This window comes from Chiloscyllium plagiosum, chromosome 13 (genome assembly GCF_004010195.1).
Source record: "Chiloscyllium plagiosum isolate BGI_BamShark_2017 chromosome 13, ASM401019v2, whole genome shotgun sequence".
In the NCBI taxonomy this organism is placed as follows: Eukaryota; Metazoa; Chordata; class Chondrichthyes; order Orectolobiformes; family Hemiscylliidae; genus Chiloscyllium; species Chiloscyllium plagiosum.
In genome coordinates, this window is record NC_057722.1 from 57,005,701 (window position 1) to 57,029,889 (window position 24,189).

General features: G+C 40.8%; 1 protein-coding gene across 1 annotated transcript in view; it reads left to right on the forward strand.

The window, feature by feature from the left end:
• The window catches only part of LOC122556083 (multiple epidermal growth factor-like domains protein 6), a 297,520-nt gene that overhangs the window by 23,597 nt on the left and 249,734 nt on the right, over nt 1-24,189 (forward strand). Inside the window, exon 4 of the mRNA XM_043702517.1 lies at nt 3,199-3,303. Within this exon, the coding sequence (XP_043558452.1) occupies nt 3,199-3,303 (105 nt within the window). The remainder of the gene's footprint in view (nt 1-3,198; nt 3,304-24,189) is intronic.

A 24,189-nucleotide genomic window follows, 5' to 3' on the forward strand; every position in this document is an offset into this window, starting at 1 on the left:
AACCCCACCATGGCACATCAGGCCATTGTATCAACTATGGTCACTGACCTCATTCCCTGCAACTGTCTCCAAGCTGTTGACCCCCAACCCCCGACAGCTCGCTTCTGAAACTCCACAAACAGGACTGCTTGAGCAGACCCATTATTTCAGCCTGCATCTGCCCCACTCAACTTCTCTCTTCCTACCTTGACTCAGTCTTTTCTCCCCAGTCCAACCCCTGCCCACGTGCATCCATGATTCCTCTAACGCTTTACGCCAGTTTCAGGATTTCTAATTTGCAGGCTCCAGCCGCCTCCTCTTTACCAAGTGCGTGCAATATCTCTACACGTTCAACCCCCACCAGGATGGTCTCAGGGCTCACCGTTTCTTCTGAGAGCAAAGGCCTGAACCATCCCCACCCACCACCACCCTCCACTGCTTGGCCGATCCCTCAACATCTTTTTTAACTCATCTAATTTTCTTCAGGTCATGGGGTTGTCATGGGTAACCACATGAGCCCCGTTATGCCTGACTCTTTGTGGGGTAAGTGGTACATTCCTTGTCCCAGTCCTATCCCAGCCCCCACACACAACTCTTTCTCCAATATATGGATGATATGATCAGTACTGCTTCCCTCTCTCGTCCGGAATTGGCAAAGTTAAAATGGATTTTGCTTCCAATTTCCGCCCATCCTCGCTTTCACCTGGTCTATCTCTGACCCCTCACTTCCCTTCTTCAACATCTCTGTTTCCATTTCTGAGGATAGACTGGTCATTAATATCCACCATAAACCCACCAATTCCCACAGCCATCTGGACTATACATTCTTGCATCTTGTTTCCTGCAAAGAATCCATTCCATTCTCCCAGTTCCTCCTTCTCGTTTGCAAATGTTCCGATGAGGCCAACTTCTAGAAATGTCCACCTTCTTCCTCAGCCAAGGATTCCCCAACACTGGTGTCGACAGGGCCCTAAACCCATTCTGATTTATCTCTCCCACTTTCGCCCTCGCGCCTCTCTTCCCTCCTGCAACAGCAATAGGTCTCCCTTGTTCTTACCTATCAATCTACCAGCATCCACTTCCAGAAGACTGTTAGCTGCCATTTCCACTCTCTCCAGCGAGATGCCACCACCAGGTACACTTTCCACTCCTCTCCTTTGTCCGCCTTCCACAGGGACTGTTCTCTCTAGGACACCCTGGTCCAGCCTTCCTTCACTACAGCTGCTGAAGGTGTAATACCTGCCCATTTACCTCCTCCCTCCTCTGCATCCAAGGGCCCAAACAGACCTTTCAGGTGAAGCAGCATTTTACTTGCACTTATCACAATCTAGAGTCAAAAAATGTGGTGCTGGAAAAACACAGCAGGTCAGGCAGCATCTGAGGAGCAGGAGAGTCAATGTTTCAGGCATAAGCCCTTCATCAAGAATGTTACAATCTCATTTAGTGCATTCACTGCTCACAATGTAGCTTCTCTACATCGGGGAAACGACGCATAGACTGGTGACTACTTTGCAGAACATTTGTTCTGCCCACAAAAGAAAGACCTTGAACATCTAGATGCCTGCCACTTTAACACACCACCCTGTTCCCTGGCCAACATCTCTGTCTCAGGCTTGCTTCTGTGTTCCAGTGAAGCTCAGTGCAAGCTGGAAGAACAGCACCTCATTTTGCACTTGGGGACCCTGACGCCCTCCGGACTCAATATCAAGTTCAATAATTTTAGGGCATGACCTCTCCCATGTCCTAACCCCCTATCCCACACGCCAGGCCTTGTTATCACATGGTTTGCCATTGCACAGTACCTATTGTTAGCCACTACCAGTCTCCATTAACAGTTATTCACCCTCCTAGCCAGATTATTATCTACTCCATTGTCAGAACAACTGCCTCTTTTGTCCATTTCCCCACCTATTGTTTACTCCTTATCCCCTTTCCAACCCTACCTTCTGCATATAAAAAGCTCTGGTTAGGCCCCATTTGGAGTACTGTGTCCAGATTTGGTCCCCACACCTCAGGAAGGACATACTGGCATTGGAACGTGTCCAGCGGAGATTCACACGGATGATCCCTGGAATGGTAGGTCTAACATATGAGGAACGGCTGAGGATCCTGGGATTGTATTCATTGGAGTTTAGAAGATTAAGGGGAGATCTAATACAAACTTACAAGATGGCTTGGAGAGGGTGGACGCTAGGAGGGTGGATGCTAGGAAATTGTTTCCATTAGGCGAGGAGACTAGGACCCGTGGCCACAGCCTTAGAATTAGAGTGGGTAAATTCAGAATAGAAATGCGGAGACATTTCTTCAGCCAGAGAGTGGTGGGCCTGTGGAATTCATTGTCACAGAGTGCAGTGGAGGCTGGGACGCTAAATGTCTTCAAGGCAGAAATTGATAAATTCTTGATGTCACAAGGAATTGAGGGCTACGGGGAGAATGCGGGTAAGTGGAGTTGAAATGCCCATCAGCCATGATTGAATGGCAGAGTGGACTTGATGGGCCGAATGGCCTTACTTCCGCTCCTATGTCTTATGGTCTTATGGTGTCAATACATCCTCTAAACCTCAAAAGAATGGGGAGCACTCTTGATGTGAAATACAATTTTACAAAATGCAGCACTTGTCAATATAAATGTAGAGTAGGCCCCACCAACAGATGGTAATAACCTTTTTGATGCACTAATTTTTTTTTCTGGTTATGCATTAACCACATGTATTTCTCTAAGATGGAATATGGCACACCAAGTTCTAGTTGTGTCACTGTCTACTCTTCTGGGAGAAGGTTAGGCACAAGTGACCAAATTAGACTATCCATTGCCATTAATCCCCATCCAGTGTGTGGGCAATACAGGAGACAATGACTGCTTTATGCTTCATGGTTCATTCAAAAAAGTAGGCAGACAGTGGGTTCAACAACTCATTTCAGTTGTTATAAAACCCATCTTGTTCATCAGTCCCTCTTCAGAAGGGAAATTTGCTGACTTTCATATGACTCCAGACCCACAGTAATGTAGTTGACTCGTAATTGCCCTCTGAAATGGCCTAAAAACCCTCTTAGTTCAAGGGATACTGGGGATAGGCAACAACTGCCATTAACTTCATGCCCATATCCCAAGAAAAAAGTGAAGTGAAAGCAAATTAATTAGTTTTTAGAATGAGGAATAGAATTGAATTCCTGAAAATGCACAGATATTTTTAAGAGTATGGTGTTGTGTTTTCCTAGCTACATGTGCTATTGGAACTTGCTTCAATGGAGGCAAGTGTGCTGAAGGAATCTTTCAAGCCTGCCAGTGTCCAGAGGGATTCCAGGGCCCTCGTTGCCAATATGGTAAGTTCTTGCAATATTGACTCACTTACTAAATACATTTAAATCTTATTTGGTGCAAGAAAGATTCATGAAAAGACTCCGAATCATACAATTGCTTTGCAGTTAGAGAACGTAAAGACATCACATTTGTTTTACATGTCAACACTTGATTGGCTTCAATGGTTGATGTTAAACCAGGCAAGCTGTTCACACTGTAAAATGGTTCAAAACTGGGGAAATACTTTTAAACTTTACTCAAACAAAAGCATAGTAGACAAAGCCAATCAGTAATGAGGAGAACTTAGGAGTACATATAGGTTCAAAAGACAATATCTGGCAAATAAAAGAGAATAAAAGGAATTGGAAAGAAGGTAGAAAAATTACATGTGAAGAACAGGCAAGGTGCTCCATGGAAAAAGTCATTTCCTGTTCTTAAGATTTCTAGTTCAGGGTGAAGTTCAGATGAATTCTGTCCAAAGCTAACAATGTTTAGAGAAGAGCCCTGTTCAGCAGAACTTTTCTGTTAACTTTCCTAGTCTGGATGGTGTGTTACCTGCAAGAGAATTGTAGGGCCACTCAGCTCCTGACCTAGACCTTGTTCCAAATATGGACCATATAAGAGCTGATCTTGAGTTGAGGTGAGAGTGACTGCTGTTGAAATCAAAGTATTTGAATTACATGCAGCAAGAATGAACCTGTGCAAAACTGAAGCCAGTGGGAATCAAGAGGTGGGGAGCAATCTCCACTGTTTGGAGTCTTTGGGACAGTAATCCAGAATCCCAGTCTGATGGCATTTCATGTGGCAAAATGTGAGATTATCCACTTTGCTAGAATGAACACATGTACCATGTATTTCTTGTATGGAAAGTAATTATTGAGAATGTAGATGCCCAAAGGGATCGAGGTGTCCTTCTCCATTAGTCACTGAAGTCTAACATGCAGGTGCAACTAAGGAAGGCCAAAGAAATGAGTTGAGTACAGGAGTAGTGAAAAACTAGGAGAAAGTGAGGACTGCAGATGCTGGAGATCAGAGTTTAAAAATATGTTGCTGGAAAAGCGCAGCAGGTCAGGCAGCATCAAAGGAACAGGAGAATCGACGTTTCGGGCATAAGCTCTTCTTCAGGAAGAAGGGCTTATACCCGAAACGTCGATTCTCCTGTTCCTTTGATACTGCCTGACCTGCTGCGCTTTTCCAGCAACACATTTTTAAGCTACACGAGTAGTGAAGCCTTACTTCAGTTGTATAGGAGCCGACTTAGAGTACATGCGCACTTTTGGTTTCCTTACTTGGGAAAGAGTTTGTTGCCATAGAGGAGGTGCACCGCAGTTTCACCAGACTTGTCCCTGGGATGACAAGACTGTCCTATGAAGAGAGGTTAGGTAAACTGAGCCTGTATTCCTTAGACTTTGGAAGAATGTGAGATGATCTTATTGAACTCTACATAATACTTCAAGGGATAGACAGGGTAGATGTAGGTACGGTAATCCAGAACCAGGAGTACAATTTGAAAATAAGAATAATGCAATTTCGTGTTGAAGTGAGAGGATTTTTTTCTTTTAGAAGGTTATGAATTTATGGAGTTCTTTTATCTCAGAGGGCTGTAAAGATCCTCAGTCAGCACCTACAAAAACCACAACCACTTCTATTTAGAAGGGCAAGGACAGCAGATATATGGGAACACCACCACCTTCAAGCTCCCCTCAAAGCCACTCACCATCCTGACTTGGAAATATATTGCTGTTTCTTCACTGTCTCTGGGTCAACACCCTGGAATTCCCTTCCTAATGGCATTGTGGGTAAACCCATGGCAGGTGGACTGCAGCAGTTCAAGAAGGCAGATCACCACCACCTTCTCAAAGGCAACTAGGGATGGGTAATAAATACTGGCCCACCCAGTGATGCTCACACCCCATAAAATGAATAAATTTAAAAAACTTTAAACATCTCTGATGAATGGTGCATAAGATTGTCTTGGATTTTCCTTGGAACTCCTTCAGCTCCACCATTGTGAAAGGCAGCAGACATCCTGGTCATATGTAGGTCAGCATGATCCCCCTGATCTTCTACATCAGCTTTCACAATGGAAGGATAACTGTTCCAAGAATATTAACGGTCATCTAAACATACCAACAAAGGCTGGACTGAGAGCTTTGAACTGAACTCCATTATATATCAAAACATTGACAATACTCAGACTTAGGCTGATAAGTAGAGAGTAATATTCATGTCAGAAATTGAACCGGACTAGAAATACTATGGCTAGGTCAGCAGCTAGGAATCCTGCAGCAAGTAACCCACTTCCTGTCTCCCCAAAGCCTGTCACCCACCTACAAGGCACTTGTCAGGCATGTGATGCATTAGGACAGAGGACAACAGCACTGGAGTAGGCCATTCAGTCCATTGTATTTAATGGCAGAGCAGGCTCAATCATGGTTGATTGAATAGTCAAGGATTTTTATCCACACTATGCACATTGATAATCAGAAATCCAATAATCTCAACATTAAACATATGTAAGGACTGAGTTTCTATTGGTGAATTCCTACAGTGCATTTTCTAGATAGTACACACTGCTGCTACTGAGCATTGATGGTGGGTGGAGTGGATGCTTGTGAATGTACTGCAAATCAAGTTCTGTGTATATGCACTTATGTTGGTGTTGAGAGTTCAGTAGAATATTGTCTACTGAACTATACTGTACTATTGTCATAACTTTGAAGAGTGGTGGAAAGTCTCCTGCTATGTCTCTGGTATATCACAAATGGTTGAATGTTGATGTTACTATTCCCTGTTTGAATTACCTTTTAGTATATGCGCACTTATATAATGACAGTCATGAACTTAACTTTCTCGAGATGTTTTACCTCTGATTAATTTTTAATGTCATAACGGTGGGCATAGAAAGATAGCTGGTATTAAATGTGTCAGTAGTAGTTTTAAAAGTTATTGAGATTTACAGATCCCTTCAAAAATGTGTGTGTCAAGAGATGTTAATCCATGGGTAAAACATTTTCCCTCAGCCGCACAGGGCAGATTTTTCTCAGATTGGTGGCTCATGCGAAAGAGCTGGGAAAATCCTGGAAACAGATGAAGAGCTGGGATCCAGATGTGATCATGTCACCTTCTTGCTTTCCCCAAAATGATATTGAAGGCGAGTTGGAGCTTCCCCAGATCTGTCAAGTGATTAATGATTAACTTATTGAGAAGCTAATTATGAAATCCTTTAACACTGAGTTCTGCGTTTCCAAGAAGTAGAACATGTTTCCCAGCTTGTTAACAACTTGTCAGTGCCATGAGATGAAGTTACAACAGGAAAGTCATCTTCAGTGAAACAGGCAAGCTGTGAATGTTTGACAGAGAGAATAACTTGTCTTACTTAGTGTTTTCAAACCACTGGATATCTCAAAGCACTTTGCAGCAAAAACACCACTGCATTTTCACTGTCAACATTATTGCAATGTATAGCAGTCAGTATGCAGACAGCCAATTTGCACTACAATATTAAAATGTTGTACAAACATCATTGAGGAGTGAGAGTAGACCATTTGAACCCTTGAACCACCACCATTCCATAAGATCATGGCTAATCTGATTACTCCACATTCCTGCCTATTCCTGATAACCTTTCATCCCTTTGTTTATCAAGAATCTATCTCTGAGTGGAATAATATTCAAAGACTATGCTTCATTTGAGGAAGTGAGTTCCAAAGACTCATGATTCTCAGAAGAAAAAAATCTCATGACCCTTGCTTGTCGATTCTTTTGCCTGCACCTTGTCATGACCTCTCAGGATCTTCTATGTTTCAAACAAATCATCTTCCACTCTTCTGTATTCCAGTGGAGACAAAGCCAGCCTGTCCATCCTTTATTCATGACACCTCATCATTCTAGTTATTAATTCAGTGAACCTTCCCTGAGCTTCTTCCAACGAATTCATATCCTTACTTAAATAATGACTCCATTTTTCTTTTTCTGTTGTTGATAAAACAATAACTATTGAACAGGTCATGAAGGATAAGTGCTCTATTTTTCTTCATAGAAGTGATGCACAATATTTTTTACATACGCAAGAGTACAGAGAAAGAACTTCCATTTAAAACCTCATCCGAGAAACAGAACCTTTGATGGTGGATTACTCCCTCAACAGGGATGTCAGCATTGATTTAATTTTCAAGCCCTGTAATTGGGATTGAATCTGAAACTTTGTTACTCAGCTGCAAGTGTGTCACCAACTGAAGCATGGCTGATGTGAAAGTGATTAGTTACAATGCTTGCAGCAGCTGGTGGAATTTAAATTCAATTAATAAATCTGGAATATAAAGCTAGTCTCAGTATTAGTGACCCCATAAGCCTGCCATCAATTGTTGTTTTTAAAAAAATCTAATTTACTTATGTCCTTTAAGGAAGAGAATCAGCCATCTTTATCTGGTCTATCCTACATGTGACTCCAAGCTTACAGCAGTGTGGGTTGACTCTTCATTAGCTTCTCAAAAGGATTGGCAAGCCACACAGATCAAGGGCAGCCCTATAGATCCGATCTAAGATTAAAGCAGAATTTTTTTGAGAAGACTTGTAGCTCAGGTTGATGATAAGTATGTAAGTTAGTTTGCTGAGCTGGAAGGTTTGTTTTCAGACATTTCATCACCATGACTAGGTAACATCATCAGTGAGAGTCTCTGGTGAAATGCTGGTGGTATGCGCGCCCCCCCCCCCCCCCCCCCCCCAGTTTATAGGTCTTGGTTTCTTAAGGGTGATGTCATTTCTGGTTCTTTTTTTTTCAAGGAAAAGTAGATAAGATATAAATTGATGTGTTTTTCTGATGGAGTTCTGGTTAGAATACCATGTCTCTCAGAATTCTTGTGTGTCTTTGTTTCACCTATACAGGGATGTGTGTGTTGTCCGAGTCAAAGTGGTGTCCTTCTTTGTCTGTGTGTATGGAAACTAGTGATAGTGGGCCATAAAACAGAAACTCAGCAGGAGTGGTACCGTATGTGATGAAAGAGACAGAGTTCATGATTTGAGTCCAGTATGACTCTCTTTCAAAACTGGTGATCAGATCTAAGCTCTGCTGTCCTGTCGAATATTGAGAAGATGTAAGGCTCAATATATAAATCCCTATTCTCCATAATGGGAAAGCCTAGTACTTTAATTCAAGGCTGAAATATTTGCATCCATTAGACCTGCTAAGTGGATAATCCATCTCCGCCAGCACTGTGTACCACCTACAAGATGCACTTCAGTAACTGACCAAGGCTCTTTAGGCAGCACTTTCTAAATCTGTAAACCTTACCATTTGGAAGGGCAAGTGCATCACCTACAAGTTTGTCTCCAAGCCAGTAGCCATTCTGACTTGGAACTATATAGTCTTTCCTTCAGTGTTGTTGGGTCAAATGTTGATTCCTAACAGCACTGTGGGTGCCCATGTACTCTAATGATTGTAGCAGTTCAAGAAAGCAGCTCACCACCACCATCTTCTCTTAGGGTTGGGCAATAAATGCTCATCTAACGGTGATGTCAACATACCACAAACAAGTTTTGAAAAGGTTAGCGATGGGTGGCAAATTCTTGCATTGCCCATATCCCATGTAAGATGATCAAGAGTGAAGGCTCCAGTCATGACTGTTCTATTACTGCTGTTCAGAGCATCCCTGTAAGTTCTACCATTTCTTGACTGGTTATTCCTGATGAAGAGCTCATGCTTGGAACGTCAACTCACCTGTTCCTCAGATCTGCCTGACCAGCTATGCTTTTCCAGCACCATACGTTTTGAGACTGGCAATTGACAAAGTCTTGAAACCTCTTGTGGTGCATAGAAATTGGCATGGACCTGTTGGTGTGAAAACTATATTCTGTGCTGTGGATATTATATAAAACTACTATGTATAATGAATTCTTCAAACTACTTCCTGTGTGTTTGCTCTCTTCCTCTGGTTCTGCAGGATTTTAAATGACAAGACTCTGAAGTCTCATGCTCAATCGAAAATTTAGAAGCAGATAATCATCTTTGCTTCCTGGTGGGCCATCTTCTTCCAAAGAAATAAAAAAATACTGACAGGATATATAATAGGCAGCCAGCTGGCCTATATATTGCGTACAGTTAGATAGCAAATCTGTCACCCTTGCAAACAAGCTTCTATTAGTCTAAGTTTTCTTCTCCTCTTCTTGCAATTTCTCTTGATGTTTTAGCATTTTTCCTTCCCTGCTGTTCAAGTTGGTACGGTGGTTCAGTGGTTAGCAGTGTTGTCTCAGTGCTAGGACCTGGGTTCAATTCCAGCCTTGGGTGACTGTGTCGTGTCTGTGTTGAGTTTGCTTGTTCTACCCATACCTGTGTGGCTATGCTCTGGTTTCCTCCCACAGTCCAAAGCTGTGCAGATTGTGGTTAAGCCATGGTAAATATGAAAGTTGTAGACATACTGGGGTCTGGGTGGGATACTCTTTGGAGGGTTGACGCGGACCCGATGGGCTGAATGGCCTCTTTCCTCACTGTGTAGGGATTCTACATTTTAAAGTGGCATTCTTCCTCTTTCCTCCCACTTGACCTTTCTCCCTCTTTTTAATGTCACTTGTCATTCTGTACCCCTCACTTTTTCACCCTCATATAGCTCTTCACTTCTTAATCTGAAAATTCCCAATAGTCAGCAATCGTGTCAAATCACTTAGAGCTGGTAGAGCAAGTAGAAACAGGCAGTGTTAATAGAGGAAGAACAAAGAACTGAGCCAATGGAGGAGGAGACAGTAGTACTTGCCTTAAACACAATGATGAACTTTTTCAAAAGAGCTAACATAGAACATAGAACATTACAGCGCAGTACACGCCCTTTGGCCCTTGCTGTTGCCCCGACCAATCATACCAATCTGAAGCCCATCTAACCTACACTATTCCATGTACGTCTATATGTTTGTCCAATGACGACTTAAATGCACTTAAAGTTGGCGAATGTACTACCGTTGCAGGCAAAGCATTCCATACCCTCACTACTCTCTGAGTAAAGAAACTACCTCTGACATCTGTCCTATATCTATCATCCCTCGATTTTAACCTAAGCATATGGTCCAGACCTTGTTAAAATGATGAATTTATGTACTCAAATTAAGGTTCATATTTTCCGCTTCAAACTTCTCTTCCCTCTTGTGCAGATTTCAAATAGCTGCCTTGGTTAATGGTAGCAGGATCCCAGAAATCTGTGTGCATGGTTGAGTCTGATCCTTCACAAATTCAGAAAAGTTTTTTTTTTCTGTCCAGAGCTTTATGTCCTCTCTATGACTCGGTTGATTGGGTTCTAATCCATGCCTTTTCAATTGACTACTTGAATTGGACAACACATAAATTTTAAAGAATTGTTACTCAGCAAGGCATTCCAATCAACAGCCCATACTTAACCTGTGTCCCGCTGAAAATGTCAGGAATTCCTCTGAACTTGAAACAAGACGGACATTTGGATCCAGTTAAGGGGAAAATATTTGTACGCAAGCATTACATTAAATACTGAGGGCAGTTGTAGAGTATGGTTAGGGCAAATATAATATTATGTTAAATACACAATTTTAGGTATATTACTCAACCACAACTGCAAGTTTACAGAGACTTACTGACACAGCTTCCATGAATTCAGCATCCCCATCAAATACTGACATGCTATTCTGAATGAATGATGCACAAACAACAATTTACATACTTATAGCTCCTTTTCCTGCAGTAAAAGATCTCAAGTGACTTCACAAAAGAATGATCAAACAACACTTGAAACAAGGACATGTCAAGACATATGATCAAACATTGGCTACATGAGGTAGTGTTAAGGATTATTTTAAAGAAAGAGGGAGTGCAAGCAATGAAAGAAGCTTGCAGTTCGCTGCAGCTAACCAGTGACTCCCACTGAAAAACCATGTTGTATTTGTCCATTGTTGCCTGTGACGTGCATCAGAATAATATCTACATTCTATGGCTGCTCTCGTCAGTATCCTCTATGTCCTACTGTCTCGAGGATTATGGTAAACTGTCATTTGTGAGTGGTATAAATACTGCTGCAGCTTGGTTTGGTCGGAAAGTTCTGGAACACAGGTCTTCAGTACTATTGCTGGAATGTTGTCAGAGCCCAGAGTTTTTTCAGTATCTACTGCCTCTAGTTGATTCTGGACATCACATGGGATGTATTGAATTGTCTGAAGGCTAGAATCTGTGATGCTGGAGGAAGCTGAGATTGATAATCCATTCAGCATATCTGCCTGAAAACTGTTGTGAATGTTTCAGACTTCTCTCTTGAATTGATGTGCTGGGTTTCTCCATTATTGAGGAAGGAAGTATTTGTGGAGTCACTTCCTCCAGTTATTTAATCGTCCACCACTATTCTTGACTGGATATGGCAGGACTGCAGAGCTTAGATCTGATCTGTTTGTTGTGGAGTCACTTACATCTGCCTATCACTTGCTTATGTTGATTGGCATGGAAGTAGTCCTGTTTTGTCACTTTGCCAGCTTGACATCTCTATCTTTAGGTATCAAACACAGAATTGCTGGAGAAATTCAGCAGGTCTGGCAGCATCTGTGGAGAGAAAGCAGAGTTAATATTTCAGGTTGGGTGACCCTACTTCAGAAGTTATATTTATTGGATGTTTGTTACGATGTGATTGTTATATTATTCAATAAAACAAGTCAATGTTTAACAACTAGATCAATTAGACATTGGGTTATCTATATCAGTGAATGAATGTGTACATTAATTCTGTTGAGCAGAGATTATATTTTACCAGAACTTATTGATCTGTGTGGAAACCATTATCCGTATTTTGAAGACTTGATTCCTATTTGGGAGTGGATCCAAATCTACCTTCCTTGGTTCTGCCTTAAAAGGAAGTGCGGCTTTAGCTAGTTTTAACCCGTCATCACTAGGCGAGTGTCTTGTACAGAAGTCTCAAATATTTTGTCTTAAATGCACCTATTAATGACCACAATTCCACCAATATTAAATCTGGTGTACCTATTATCATATTTTATCATTTTAAAATTTTGTATAGGAGCTAATATATGGATTAATTTATGATTTCTTTTTGTGAACAGATCTTATTGGTCAAGCATTGTGTGTTTCGTGTAGAAAGAGCCATTGCTTGGTGAAGCTAATGTCTTTGTGGTTCTAGTATAATTATCCATTAAAAGGTCAGGCAACCTGTTGCTGTCTATATCTATAAAGTGAAGTGAAATGTAAGATTAGTCAAATACAGAGTTTGCCATCCATAGCTTTACCTGCTCAGTGTCTGATTGCAAACAAACTACTAGGAAATTAATCAGTAAATTTTATATAACAGATCATTTTAATTGGGAGTTCTAGATGTTATGGACTGCTAGCTCAAAACTCATCGCTGAGGTTGTTGAAATCCGTTAAAAGCCCTGCAACTTTATCCTGCTAATTGTTACCCCTTCTTGCCCTTCAGTGAGAAGGTTTTGGGTTTGAGTCCCACTCCAGGTTTTGAATCCAAAAATTGAGGCTGACTCCTGGTGCAACACTGAAGGAGAATTGTGTTAAAAGTGCAATATTTCTGATGAGACATTAACTGAGGCTTTGTTTGTACTTTCAAATGGATGTTAAAGTTCCTATGATATAATTTTGAAAAAGGAAAGGGAAAGTCAGAGGCACAGACTATCTACTTGTGATTATATGCCTATTTGTGGGGAGCTTACTGTGTCAAATTGCTGAGGTGTTTCCTATATTGCAGAGTGACAGTTCCTGCAAAATACTGTGTGAACTGCTTTGCAGTGCCTGGAGGTTATGGTAAGGACCATGTTACTACAGACTTCGTCTGTTTCCTAAAAGCCAATGTTAACATTGTACTGCATCCCACTTTCCAAAATCTACCTTACAGCTTTTATGTTTTTGAAGAGTTTGTTGAGTGCAGGACTGAGAGACCGCCAACACTTTGATGAATAGCACAATTCCTGAGAATTTCTACAATATTTCACTACTTCTGCTCTTGACCCCATGAGCTGTTCTGTGTTCACTCCATCCAGCAAGCACTTTAGAAACAGCTGTTCATAATTACCAGTTAGCAACATATTGGTTGGAGCACTCACAAAGGAATGGCTTCCCTGAAGCAGGGTTAAATTCAATATGTTAGTGTTTGGATATGGAGGTTGATTGTCAGAGAATCAGAGTTGAATCAAGTGTTTTGCACGCACATATATGTATCCGCACTTGGCTTATCAAGTCAAATTTGTTTGATGCTTTCTGTCACCCAGGGCAAAAAAAAACACATTATGTTTTATGAAATTCCTTTTTTTTAATATATCTCCGTCATATGGTAGAAAAATAATATATTTGAATATTGGACTCTATAGCGTAGAGAGGATGACATGATTTTAGGAGTCAGGATAACTTGATAATATTTTTGAGGTTCGGACAGCTTTGAAATTGCATTATGAAGATCTGATTTATATGTCAAGGAATTTTATAGGCTTGAGAATATGACTGTAATAACAAAATAGTGTGAATGCTTTCAGAGATTTGCTGACATGTGGCCTTCTAATCATCCACTGAAATGACCCTGTTGCAGAAAATCTATGCAATATAGAGAGTTGGGCAAGCCTTGGGAATGAATCCTTTTTACCTTTAAAGAAAGAACTGATGGACAGAAATGGTTTTGCATTAAGACTAATACTATTCTGTCCACTTGAGAAAGACTGTGTGCTGGAGTGAAATATAATTGATGAGGTGTCTTCCTCCCCTCAGCGACATCATGTATCTTTTTTTATGGGGTTAATTCTTTAACATTTGGGAACACTTCACAAATCAACTGCCACTAATAATATGAAGTGACCTTAGGGTATAGTCCTCTTCTAAGTGGAACCAGGTCACACAGGTGTTAAGTGTAATCTGCAGTAAAAAGAATCATTTTGATTATAACTGCAAATTTAAGTATGTTTGCTCTTTTAGAATATTTTGATAACCTGTTTTTTTTTAATATATTTTTATTGGAAAAATAGATTTTTTAATATTACAACAAGTACAAAACAACACAATTCAAAACAGTACAAGAGAAAAAACCCAAGTAAAATAAAAACCCCAACCTACTCTCATGTACAAATATATAAACATATAGAAAAGTATATAATAAAAAAAACCAAAATGGCTATTTAACTAAACATATAAATAACCAACAACAAACTAATAAATAGTAATAACTCAGCCCAGCCAAACAAAATGCTCATACGTTCACAGTTCCTGCTCCCCGGATATTGAACTCGTAAAACACAATCGTTACGGCTATATAAAAGCCCTTGTTAACGTGGCAGATAAATCTGTGTCAAGGTATTCCAAAAAGGGTTGCCATGTCTTATAAAAATTCTCAGTTTTGTGGTATACTGTATTTGTGAGAAAATCCAAGGGAATATGCTTAATAATGATCAACCACCAACCTGACAGCCCCGGGGTGGCGGTGGTTCAGATATCCAACCTATGAAGATATTTTTTCTTGTGTAGAACGTGAGAACATTGAAAAATTTTTTCTTATGCACGTCTGTAAGAAATTCAGTGGGCAGGCCCAAAAGGAGAGAGGTGGGGTCCTTCTCCACCCTTACAACCAAAAGCCTTTCCACTGCACCTGCCACAGCACTCCAATATGTTTGAAGCCTATTGCAGGACTAGAGATAATGGGTAAGAGTGCCCGTGCAGACCTTACACTTGGGACATGCTGAAGATATCCCTGGTTTAAAGTCCGGAGCCAAGTGCATCCTGTGGAAAATCTTCAACTATAAAGCATGGATCCTATTGCAAATTGATATCTTCCTTGCATTCTCCCAAATATCCTCCCATGCCTCTGAGGAAACTTCAACACCCAGCCCTCTCTCCCATATCATCATGCAGAGTCGATCAAACTCATCTGAGGGGGCACCCTCCCCAATTGATGATATAAAGTACTGACAGAGTGTACTCTTAGCCCTTAGCACCCCCCTCTCTATGTTGGATTTGTAGAGATCAGTTAAAAGTGTGGTTTTGTTTGAATAAAATCCCTAACTTGAAAAAAAAACAAAAGAGGTCTGTATTAGATAACTCTTACTTCTGTACTAACTGATCGAAGGACATCATTACATCTCCCTCAAATAAATTGCCCTTGCAAATCATACCCCTAGCTGCCCAACGTTTAAATCCTGAATCTATCATAACTGGTTGAAAACCCGGCATGCCCACTAACAGTGTAAACAAAGATGTTTTGCCAATATTGCCTTCCCTCTGCCAAATTGCCCTCCATGCTTTAACAATATTGATAACTATTGGGTTATGGCAATATTCCCTAACTGTCCTCATTTTGTCAAAAAATAGCAAACTGGTAAGGGAGCATCTTGCTTGGGAAACTTTGACATCTAGCCATATTGAAAAGGATCTCTACAAACCCAATCACTCACGTAGGACAAAAGTGAGCTTAATTGGTAATTTTTAGTGTCTGGAAGGTTCATTCCCCCCAATTTGTAAGGCAGTTGCAGTTTGGCTAGTTTAATGAGGGGCCGCGTGTGATGCCAAATAAAGGAGCTGAACCAGCCGTTCAGTCTCCTGAGTGTTTGCTTATTGAAAATCAGGGGGAGCATCTGTATAACGTATAGCAAACAGGGAAGAATATTCATCTTAATAAGTGGTATTCGACCCAACCACGAGACTGGAAGTGCCTCCCATCTTTGAAGATCTTGTCTAATTTTTTTCAAATAATTGGATAAAATTGGCTTTGAACAGCCGACCTAGAACTGGAGTAATGAATTTGTCCAAATACACAAAACCCCTCTATGACCTCCTAAATGGGAATCTATAGTCGCCCTCAAGAGCTAGCTCCCTCGTAAGACTACCCTTATGCTTAGCCTCTGATTTTGCAAAATTAATCTTGTACCCTGTAAAAGCGCCAAATATGTGAATGCATTGTATCAGACGAGGCACTGAAGCTGCTGGATTTGTCAAAAAAATTAGGACATCGTTTGCATACAACGAAATCTTATGTAAGTTTGACCCCACTTCTGGAGCTGATACATTGGGATCCCCATGAATGGCCTCTGCCAATGGTTTAATCACCAACATAAAAAGTAATGGTGATAGGGGACAGCTCTGCTGACTGCCCCTAAAAATATTAAAATTGCTTGATCATACCCCATTGGTGATGACCACCGCGAGAGGGACACCGTAGAGAACCTTTACCCATCTTATAAAGACTTTGCCCAAACCAAACCGCTCCAGAGTATAGAAAAGGTATGACTACTCAACTCAGTCAAATGCCTTCTGTGCATCTAGAGAATTCACCAATCCCTGCATTGGTTGTTGTTGGCATGCTTGAATTACATTAACCAGCCTCCTAACATTATTGGAGGATCTGTGACTCTTTATGAAGCCCGTCTGATCCTCTTTAATAATAGAAGGTAACACAGTCTCAAGCCTTAACACGAGAGTCTTAGAGAGGATTTTAACGGGCACATTTAAGAGTGAGATGGGCCTGTATGAACCACAGTCTTCTGGGTCCTTCCTTTTTTAAGGATAAGTGAAATATTGGCCTCTCTCAGAGATGGCGGGAGACAATTGTGACTGTATGAATCATTAAACATATTGAGCATCGGGCCTGACAGTATACTTATCAATTCCTTATAGAATTCACTGGGCGGTCCATCAAAACCAGGCGCATTTCCACTCTGAAGCTGCCTCACAGCTTCCTGCACTTCTTGCTCTGATAATGGGGCATTGAGAAAGGACTGTTGTTCGGGAGTCACACCCGGGAGCTTCAGATCCTCAAAAAAAAGATTCCATTTTGGTCTGCATCTCCTTACAATCCTTGGATTGGTATAACTTACAGACAAGTCTCTGGAACGCCGCATTAATCTTTTTAGAATCATGTCAGGTTCCCAGACTCTTCCCTAATCGCCGTAATGGCTTTTGGGGCACTCCTTTTTCTGGCGAGATTCACTAAGTATTTGCTTGGCTTGTCACCATGCTCATATAACCTTTGCTTTGCAAAAGCCAGCTCCTTCTTTGCCATCTGCATGAGCATGGAATTCAGTGCACACTGCAGTGCCCTAATCCTCTGTAGTTTGACCAACGAGGGTCTGTCAAAGTAAGCCTTCTTGGTTGCCTTCAACCATGCTTCAAGGAGTCATTGCTGCTCACCCTTCTGTTGCTTCCTACTGGAGTAATATGAGATAACTAACTCCACAGCATAGGCTTTGACAGTTTCCCAGAGGACAGATGAGCTACTAACCGAGCCGAAGTTGTTGTTTAGGAATGCCCGAAATTCCCTGGAGAAATACTCCACAAACTTATCATCCTTGAGGATAAAGGGATGCATTCGCCAGTATCTCGAACCCACTGTAACGTCCTTAATCTTAGCTATAAGGAATGCTGAAGCATGATCGTAGATGGTAATATTACCAATTGTACAAGATGACACCAAATCCAGGGTTACCGCACGGGTCAGAAAAAAAATCAATCCTACTGTGACATCTGTGCGGATTGGAGAAAAACGTAAATTCCCTACCTGTAGGGTGGAGATGCCTCCCAACGTCCATCGACCCTAACTTCCCCCACAAACCCACTAACTGTTTAGTTTGCACAGAGGGTATTGAGGGACCTTTGAGCAAACTGCATACTGTGGGGTCCATGAGACAGTTAAAATTTCCCACTATAATGATGTTCTACCGGTACTCGAGACTTATCAGTTTAGAAAAAGCGTCTACTAAAACTTAAGGGGATGAGCTGGAGGGCAATAAACATTTAAAACACCATGTTCTTCCTCATTTATCAAGGCTTTAAGAATTACAAACCTCCCGGATGTGTCTTGAACACCCTAACAACTTAAATGGGAGGTTCTTCCGAGCCAATATAGCCACTCTCCTACTTCTGTATTAAATGATGAAAAATAAACTCGGTCAAAGCCATTCTGCTATAATTTTAAATGCTCCTTGTCATCCAAATGTGTCTCCTGTAACAAAGCAATATCCACCCTCTCCTTTCTAAGACTCAGAGTACCTTCTTCCTCTTAATTGGTGAGTGACTTCCCTTGATATTCCAGTACACCATTTAATCAAGTCATTAGCCATAATCTTCTGCAATAACATTTAAATTCCAGAGAGGAGGAACCTGAACCACAATCTGCTGAGCCTTAGTGTCACACGATCCAACAAATATAGCAACTACATAAACTAAAACCACTACATTTAACAAACCTACAAATGTATTGAAAATTAAAAACAACAAAAACCAAAGAACAAACCAACATATAAAGCGCCAACAGAGCTGAGTAGGGGAACTGACTCCCTGCCCAGAGGGGGCAACTACCCATCCCAAACTGCCCATAAGTAGGCATCTAACCATCCCAACCACCTTCACTTCTCCCAGCTAGAGCCGCACCGCAAACACAAGCTGAAAAGAATAAACACCCCATAGAATACCAATATGAATAAAAAAACATTTTTTTTTAAAAACAGGGGAATAAATACCCCACGCATTCTTTGGTATATCCTAACCTAAAAATTGAAAATGTACATCTCAACTGCCACTAAACATAATTTAAACCAACTTATTATCAATAGAGGAAAACAAAAGCAAAATAAAGCTCCAACTGGACTTCCTCCGTTTCTTTTACAAAACAATTAAGATATACCCACAAAACACTATTTATACACAAAGAAACATTCAAATTAGGTTAATTTGTCAACAAAGTCTCTTGCCATCTCCAACGTGTCAAAGAGATGTATGGATCCATCTAAGGTGAACAGAAGCACTGCTGGATACCTCGGGTAGTACTGGATCTCAAGCTCCTTCAGTCTTCTCCTGACACCGTCGTAAAATTTTCATTTCTGAATCACTGCCGCTGAGAAGTACTGAAAGAACATGATCTTGGAACCCTCATAAATTAAGGCCTCCAAATCCTTCCCCTGGACCCTGAAGCCTCCATGACTCTCTCCTTATCCCGGTAGTGATGGAACCACACCAGGAGAGGACAAGGATGTTGACCCACACCCGATCTCTGCACTGCGACCCGGTGAGTCCTCTCTATCTTCAATCCTCTCATGCCAGCCTCCAAGTCAAGGAATTTCAGAAGCCAATCCTCAACAAATCCCGCAGGCCACTCACCTTCCTTACCCTCAGGCAGACCAATGATCCGAACGTTTTTTACTCCTGGCCTTGTTCTCAAGATCATCCACTTGGTCACGCAAATTACAGACCTGCGTTTCCAGGGCTTGGATCCTATTCTTAGATGAACTGGCATCAGCTTCTATCACTATGACCCTGTGCTTCACCTCATCCATCCTCTTCTCCAGGTCTCCCAGCTGGTGCTCATGCATCAGCAGCGTGAGAGAGATTGGAGCCAACTTCTCTTCAATCTGTTTCCCCAGCATCTCACAAGATTTCGCGAGCTTGTTCACCAGGGCCTGGAAAGTAATCGACTCCGAGGAATCTGCAAGCTGAGCTGCAGACCCGGCCTTGGATGCTCCTCCTCCCTTTTTCGGCATCTCTGGATGGCTGAAAATGCAGGTAAGTTAATTTTTCGAAGTTTCTTGGGACTCCACAATCTTTCTGGAGTCCCAAGATGTTGTGATTTTCTGGGTTGGGCGGGTTAAAGGTTCATCCCGTTTGTGTTGCAGTGTGGAGCTCTGCAATGAGGTCTTCTTAGATCGCCGCCATCTTGGATTCCCCAACCTGTCTATTTTGACCAATGTTTACATTTCAGTACACACTGGGGACAAAGCGAAGTTGGTAAAATAAAATGCACACTGTATAAAGCTCTGGGATTGTGTTATTTTGCCCCAGAACCGTGTATATTCACTTTAAGTAATCAACTTCTGACCATTTGATTTGATACCAAGCCAGCAAGAGAACCTAATTCATTTTGTGCCTGTACTAGGATTGGAGCTTGACCTGAGAATACATGCTTGATGCGAATGGAAAGTAAATGCTTTAAAATAATCAATTAATTTTGTATGCTTGCTTTTACAAATTTAAGGATTGGTTATTGTATGGTTACATAGGGTTATAAAGGGTTTAGTCTAATCCACAATCCCATGCTCTTTCTGCCCTTACTTCTAGATCTACATACACATTTTGAGAGCTTGCTTATGTAGTGCAGGCATAGTGCCCCTACATCTGAGCCAAGAGGCCTAGTTTTAAGACCCACTGGCTCCAGAGCCCTGTACCATCATTCAACTCCACTATGGCTGCACTTTTGCCTCTGTGACACTATCGCATATCACATGTTGCTTTAATATATGTAAATTTATTGATCTCTGGCATGAATATACTCAATCACTGAGCCTCCACAATCCTCTGGGATAGAGAATTCATCACCTGCTGAGTGAAGAAATTCCTACTTATCTCAGTCATAAATTATTTACATTTGTGTCACGGTGAAATTTAAACCCATGTCTCCATAGGATTCTGAATTACAATTACCCCAATCACAGACACATTAGTCTCTGGTGTATTCTCAGTGACTTGCTTCAACACAATGATGTGTTCTGAATTGTCGAAAGAAATCTGATCCATTTGGATTGAGCCTTTCTTGCTTCTTCTTACACAAATGTTTGGTGCTTTCTGAACTGTCGAGCAAAAACAAAGTGCTGGTACTGAACACCGTTAGGATTAGTTTTCTGTTTACCCTTTCAGCCCCAAGCTAACTATATTGGCATTTCTTGTACCTAATGATTATCAGAAAACCAATTAAACTCGGTTCAACTTGGTCTCCAAGGGGACATTACACAAAAGAATTTAGAAGCTTTTCCGAAAGCAGGTGGATTGTCTTACACTTCCTAGTCTAAGTATTATGAATGTCTCTTGGATCAAAGTGGCTAGGTAACATCCCCAGCCAGTTGTTTTGCAATGTCTACACATCCAAATCCAGTTGAAAAATTCTTAAATTGAAATTTTCAAGATGCAATCATGTACTGTCAATGGGTTTGCCTGGGATCATAATGTATTGCACAAGGCCCAAAATATAATAAATAATCCTTTAGATTATAACTGTAACTTTTGTGTTTGATCTTTTTAGAAGATTTTACAATTCAGTACAGAATATGGACAGCAAAGTTGGTAAAATAAAATGTACATGTCCTTTGAGTTGTGTTATTATGCTCCAAAGCCATACATATTCACTTTAGGTAATCAACTTCTGACTATTTGATTTGATGCCAAACCAATAAGAGAACTAAATATCGCCTGCGGTGCTATCCTTATCGAAGTTTTATGTATTTATTTATTATTTTACTTATGCACTGAACATCTTTAATTACATGTTTTAATTTCTAATTGGTTTTAGTTTCTTTTATTCATTCACACATCCATGAGTTATTGCAGTGCATCTTGTAGATGGTATACATTATTGTCACTGCATATTGATGGTGGGGAAATAAATGTTGAGGGTGATCCATGGTAGCTTTTTATTCTGATGGTGTTCAGCTACTCAGGTATTGTTGGAGCTGCACTCATTCAGGCACATGAGGAATATTCCATCAAACTCCTGACTTGTGTGTTGTAGGAGATGCATTGATGAAGGAGCAATACTCCAAAAGCTTATGACTTCAAATAAACCCCTTGGACTATAACTAGTGTTATGCGACTTCTGACCTTGTCCACCCCAGTCTAAAACTGGTACCTTCACATAATGTTTACTTGTGACTTGTGGCAGAGATCATTGAGATCCAACCATGACCAACTTCCTATGTGCCAGGTATGATGCCAACCATGAAGCTTCCCCTCCCACCACCAATTCCCAATGACTCCAGCTTTGCTCAGGTTCCTTGATGCCACACTCAGCCACGTGTTGCCTTGATGTTAAGGTTAGTCACCTTTATTTCCCTCCCTGAGTACAGTTCTTTTATCCATATTTTGAACAAAGCTGTAATGAGTTCAGGAGCTGAGAGGAAGAATCAAAACTGAGTGTCAGTGAACAGGTTATTTTGTACAACTGCTGCTTGACAGTTCTGTTAATGACCTATTCTATAATTTTGCTGATGATTGTGGATAGACTGGGGCAGTAATTGGTCAGTTTGGAATTGTCCTGCTTTTTCTGGGTAGAAACATACAGCACCATTTTTTGTGACTCCCAGATACTGAAGTAGTCTGTGTTCAAATACATTGAGACCTGGACAAGATTCAGTCTTGAGCAGATAGGTACCAAAGGAACATTTGCAACGTACAAGTGTCAGACAATGACCATCTCTAATAAGAGAGAATCCAAACAGCACCCTTGGGGGCGGGTTTATAACTGACTAAAAAATGAACTGAACTACCCATTAATATAGTGGTGACAACAGCAGGTCAGAGACAAGGAATTCTACAGTGACTGGCTCACCTACTGATTTCCCACAATGTCTGGTACATGACAGTATTTTAATTGTACTCAGTTTGGCTAGGAGTGACTAGTTCTGGAACATAAGTGTTCAATACTATTGCCAGAATGATGTCAGGACTCATAGCCATTGTGGTTTCCCATGCCTTTCGCTGTTTCTTGGTATCATGTGGAGTGAATTGAAATAGCTGAAGCCTGGTAACTATGACGCTTGGAGGAGGCCACCTTGGATCATGCACTCTGCACTGCTGGCTGGATATTGAAGCAAATGCTTTGGTGTTTTCACATTCACTGATGTGCTTAGACCACCATTTGATATTATTATCATTATTATTATTAGTTAAAATAGCAATTCTATCTGCCTGTCAACAAGATATCCATTGCGGGTAGATCAGGGTTAAGTTCATGCCCATAAGGTCAGCTGATTAGATTAATCTAATATTATTGTTTAAAAGAGAAGATTGCAAGTGAAGTAATATTCCACAACAATACAACTGATTTGTGTTAAAGAAGTGTTAAGTACACAGAATGTTTTCTATGGATTAATGTCCTGCTTGGGTCAAAGGTTAATATCTGAATTTCCATGACCATCCTGCCTTCACATCTGCATTCCAGCTGTTGACTGATCTTTCATTTCATTTTCTACTTTGATACTGATGAAGTATTTCAATCTCACATCATTTAAAACAGTTTTCTTTACACAAAAACCAAGAATTTTATTTGAACAAACCCCTTTCTATTCACTTGCGCTACTGGCCAAACTACTTTTGTTGCATTCACATTATAAACTCCAATATGCCAACCTTTTCTGATCTATTTGCATTGTATAAATTTCTAACTGAACAAATCAATTTCCATTTTTTCTTTATATATTTAAACTGAATGCAATATGGTCATTTGAGATGAGCAAACTGTGTCATTGTCCCAAAAGAAAATAATCATTCTGAAATATCATTCAATAAATTTTCTAATGTTGTCTAATTGTCTATTGACTCATTGTCTAAGGTACCATATACTTTTCTTTTGTACTTACTGTAATTTTCTAGATTACAAATATGAGCATGTGACTTTGAGTGGTGGAGTAGATCTGGGTTTCCAATCACAGTAACACACCCAGATTGAGCAGGTTAACATACACCCTGTCTTGAAAACAAATAATGCTGGAGATCACAGTGGGTCAGACAGTATCCATGTAGAGAGAAGGCAATTTAACATTTTGAGTCGAGATGACTCTTCATCAGAGCTGTCTTGTAATGTATTTCAACATTTTAATAAAGGCTGATCCATTAAACAACACATTCAGATCCACATTTGTCAGATTCTTTTTGAGGTAGAACATAGAACATAGAACAATACAGCACAGAACAGGCCCTTGCTGATCCATAAACAACACATTCAGATCCACATTTGTCAGATTCTTTTTGAGGTAGAACATAGAACATAGAACAATACAGCACAGAACAGGCCCTTTGGCCCACGATGTTGTGCCGAACATTTGTCCTAGCTTAAGCACCCATCCATGTACCTATCCAATTGCCACTTAAATTTCGCCAATGATTCTGACTCTTCCACTCCCACAGGCAGCGCATTCCATGCCCCCACCAC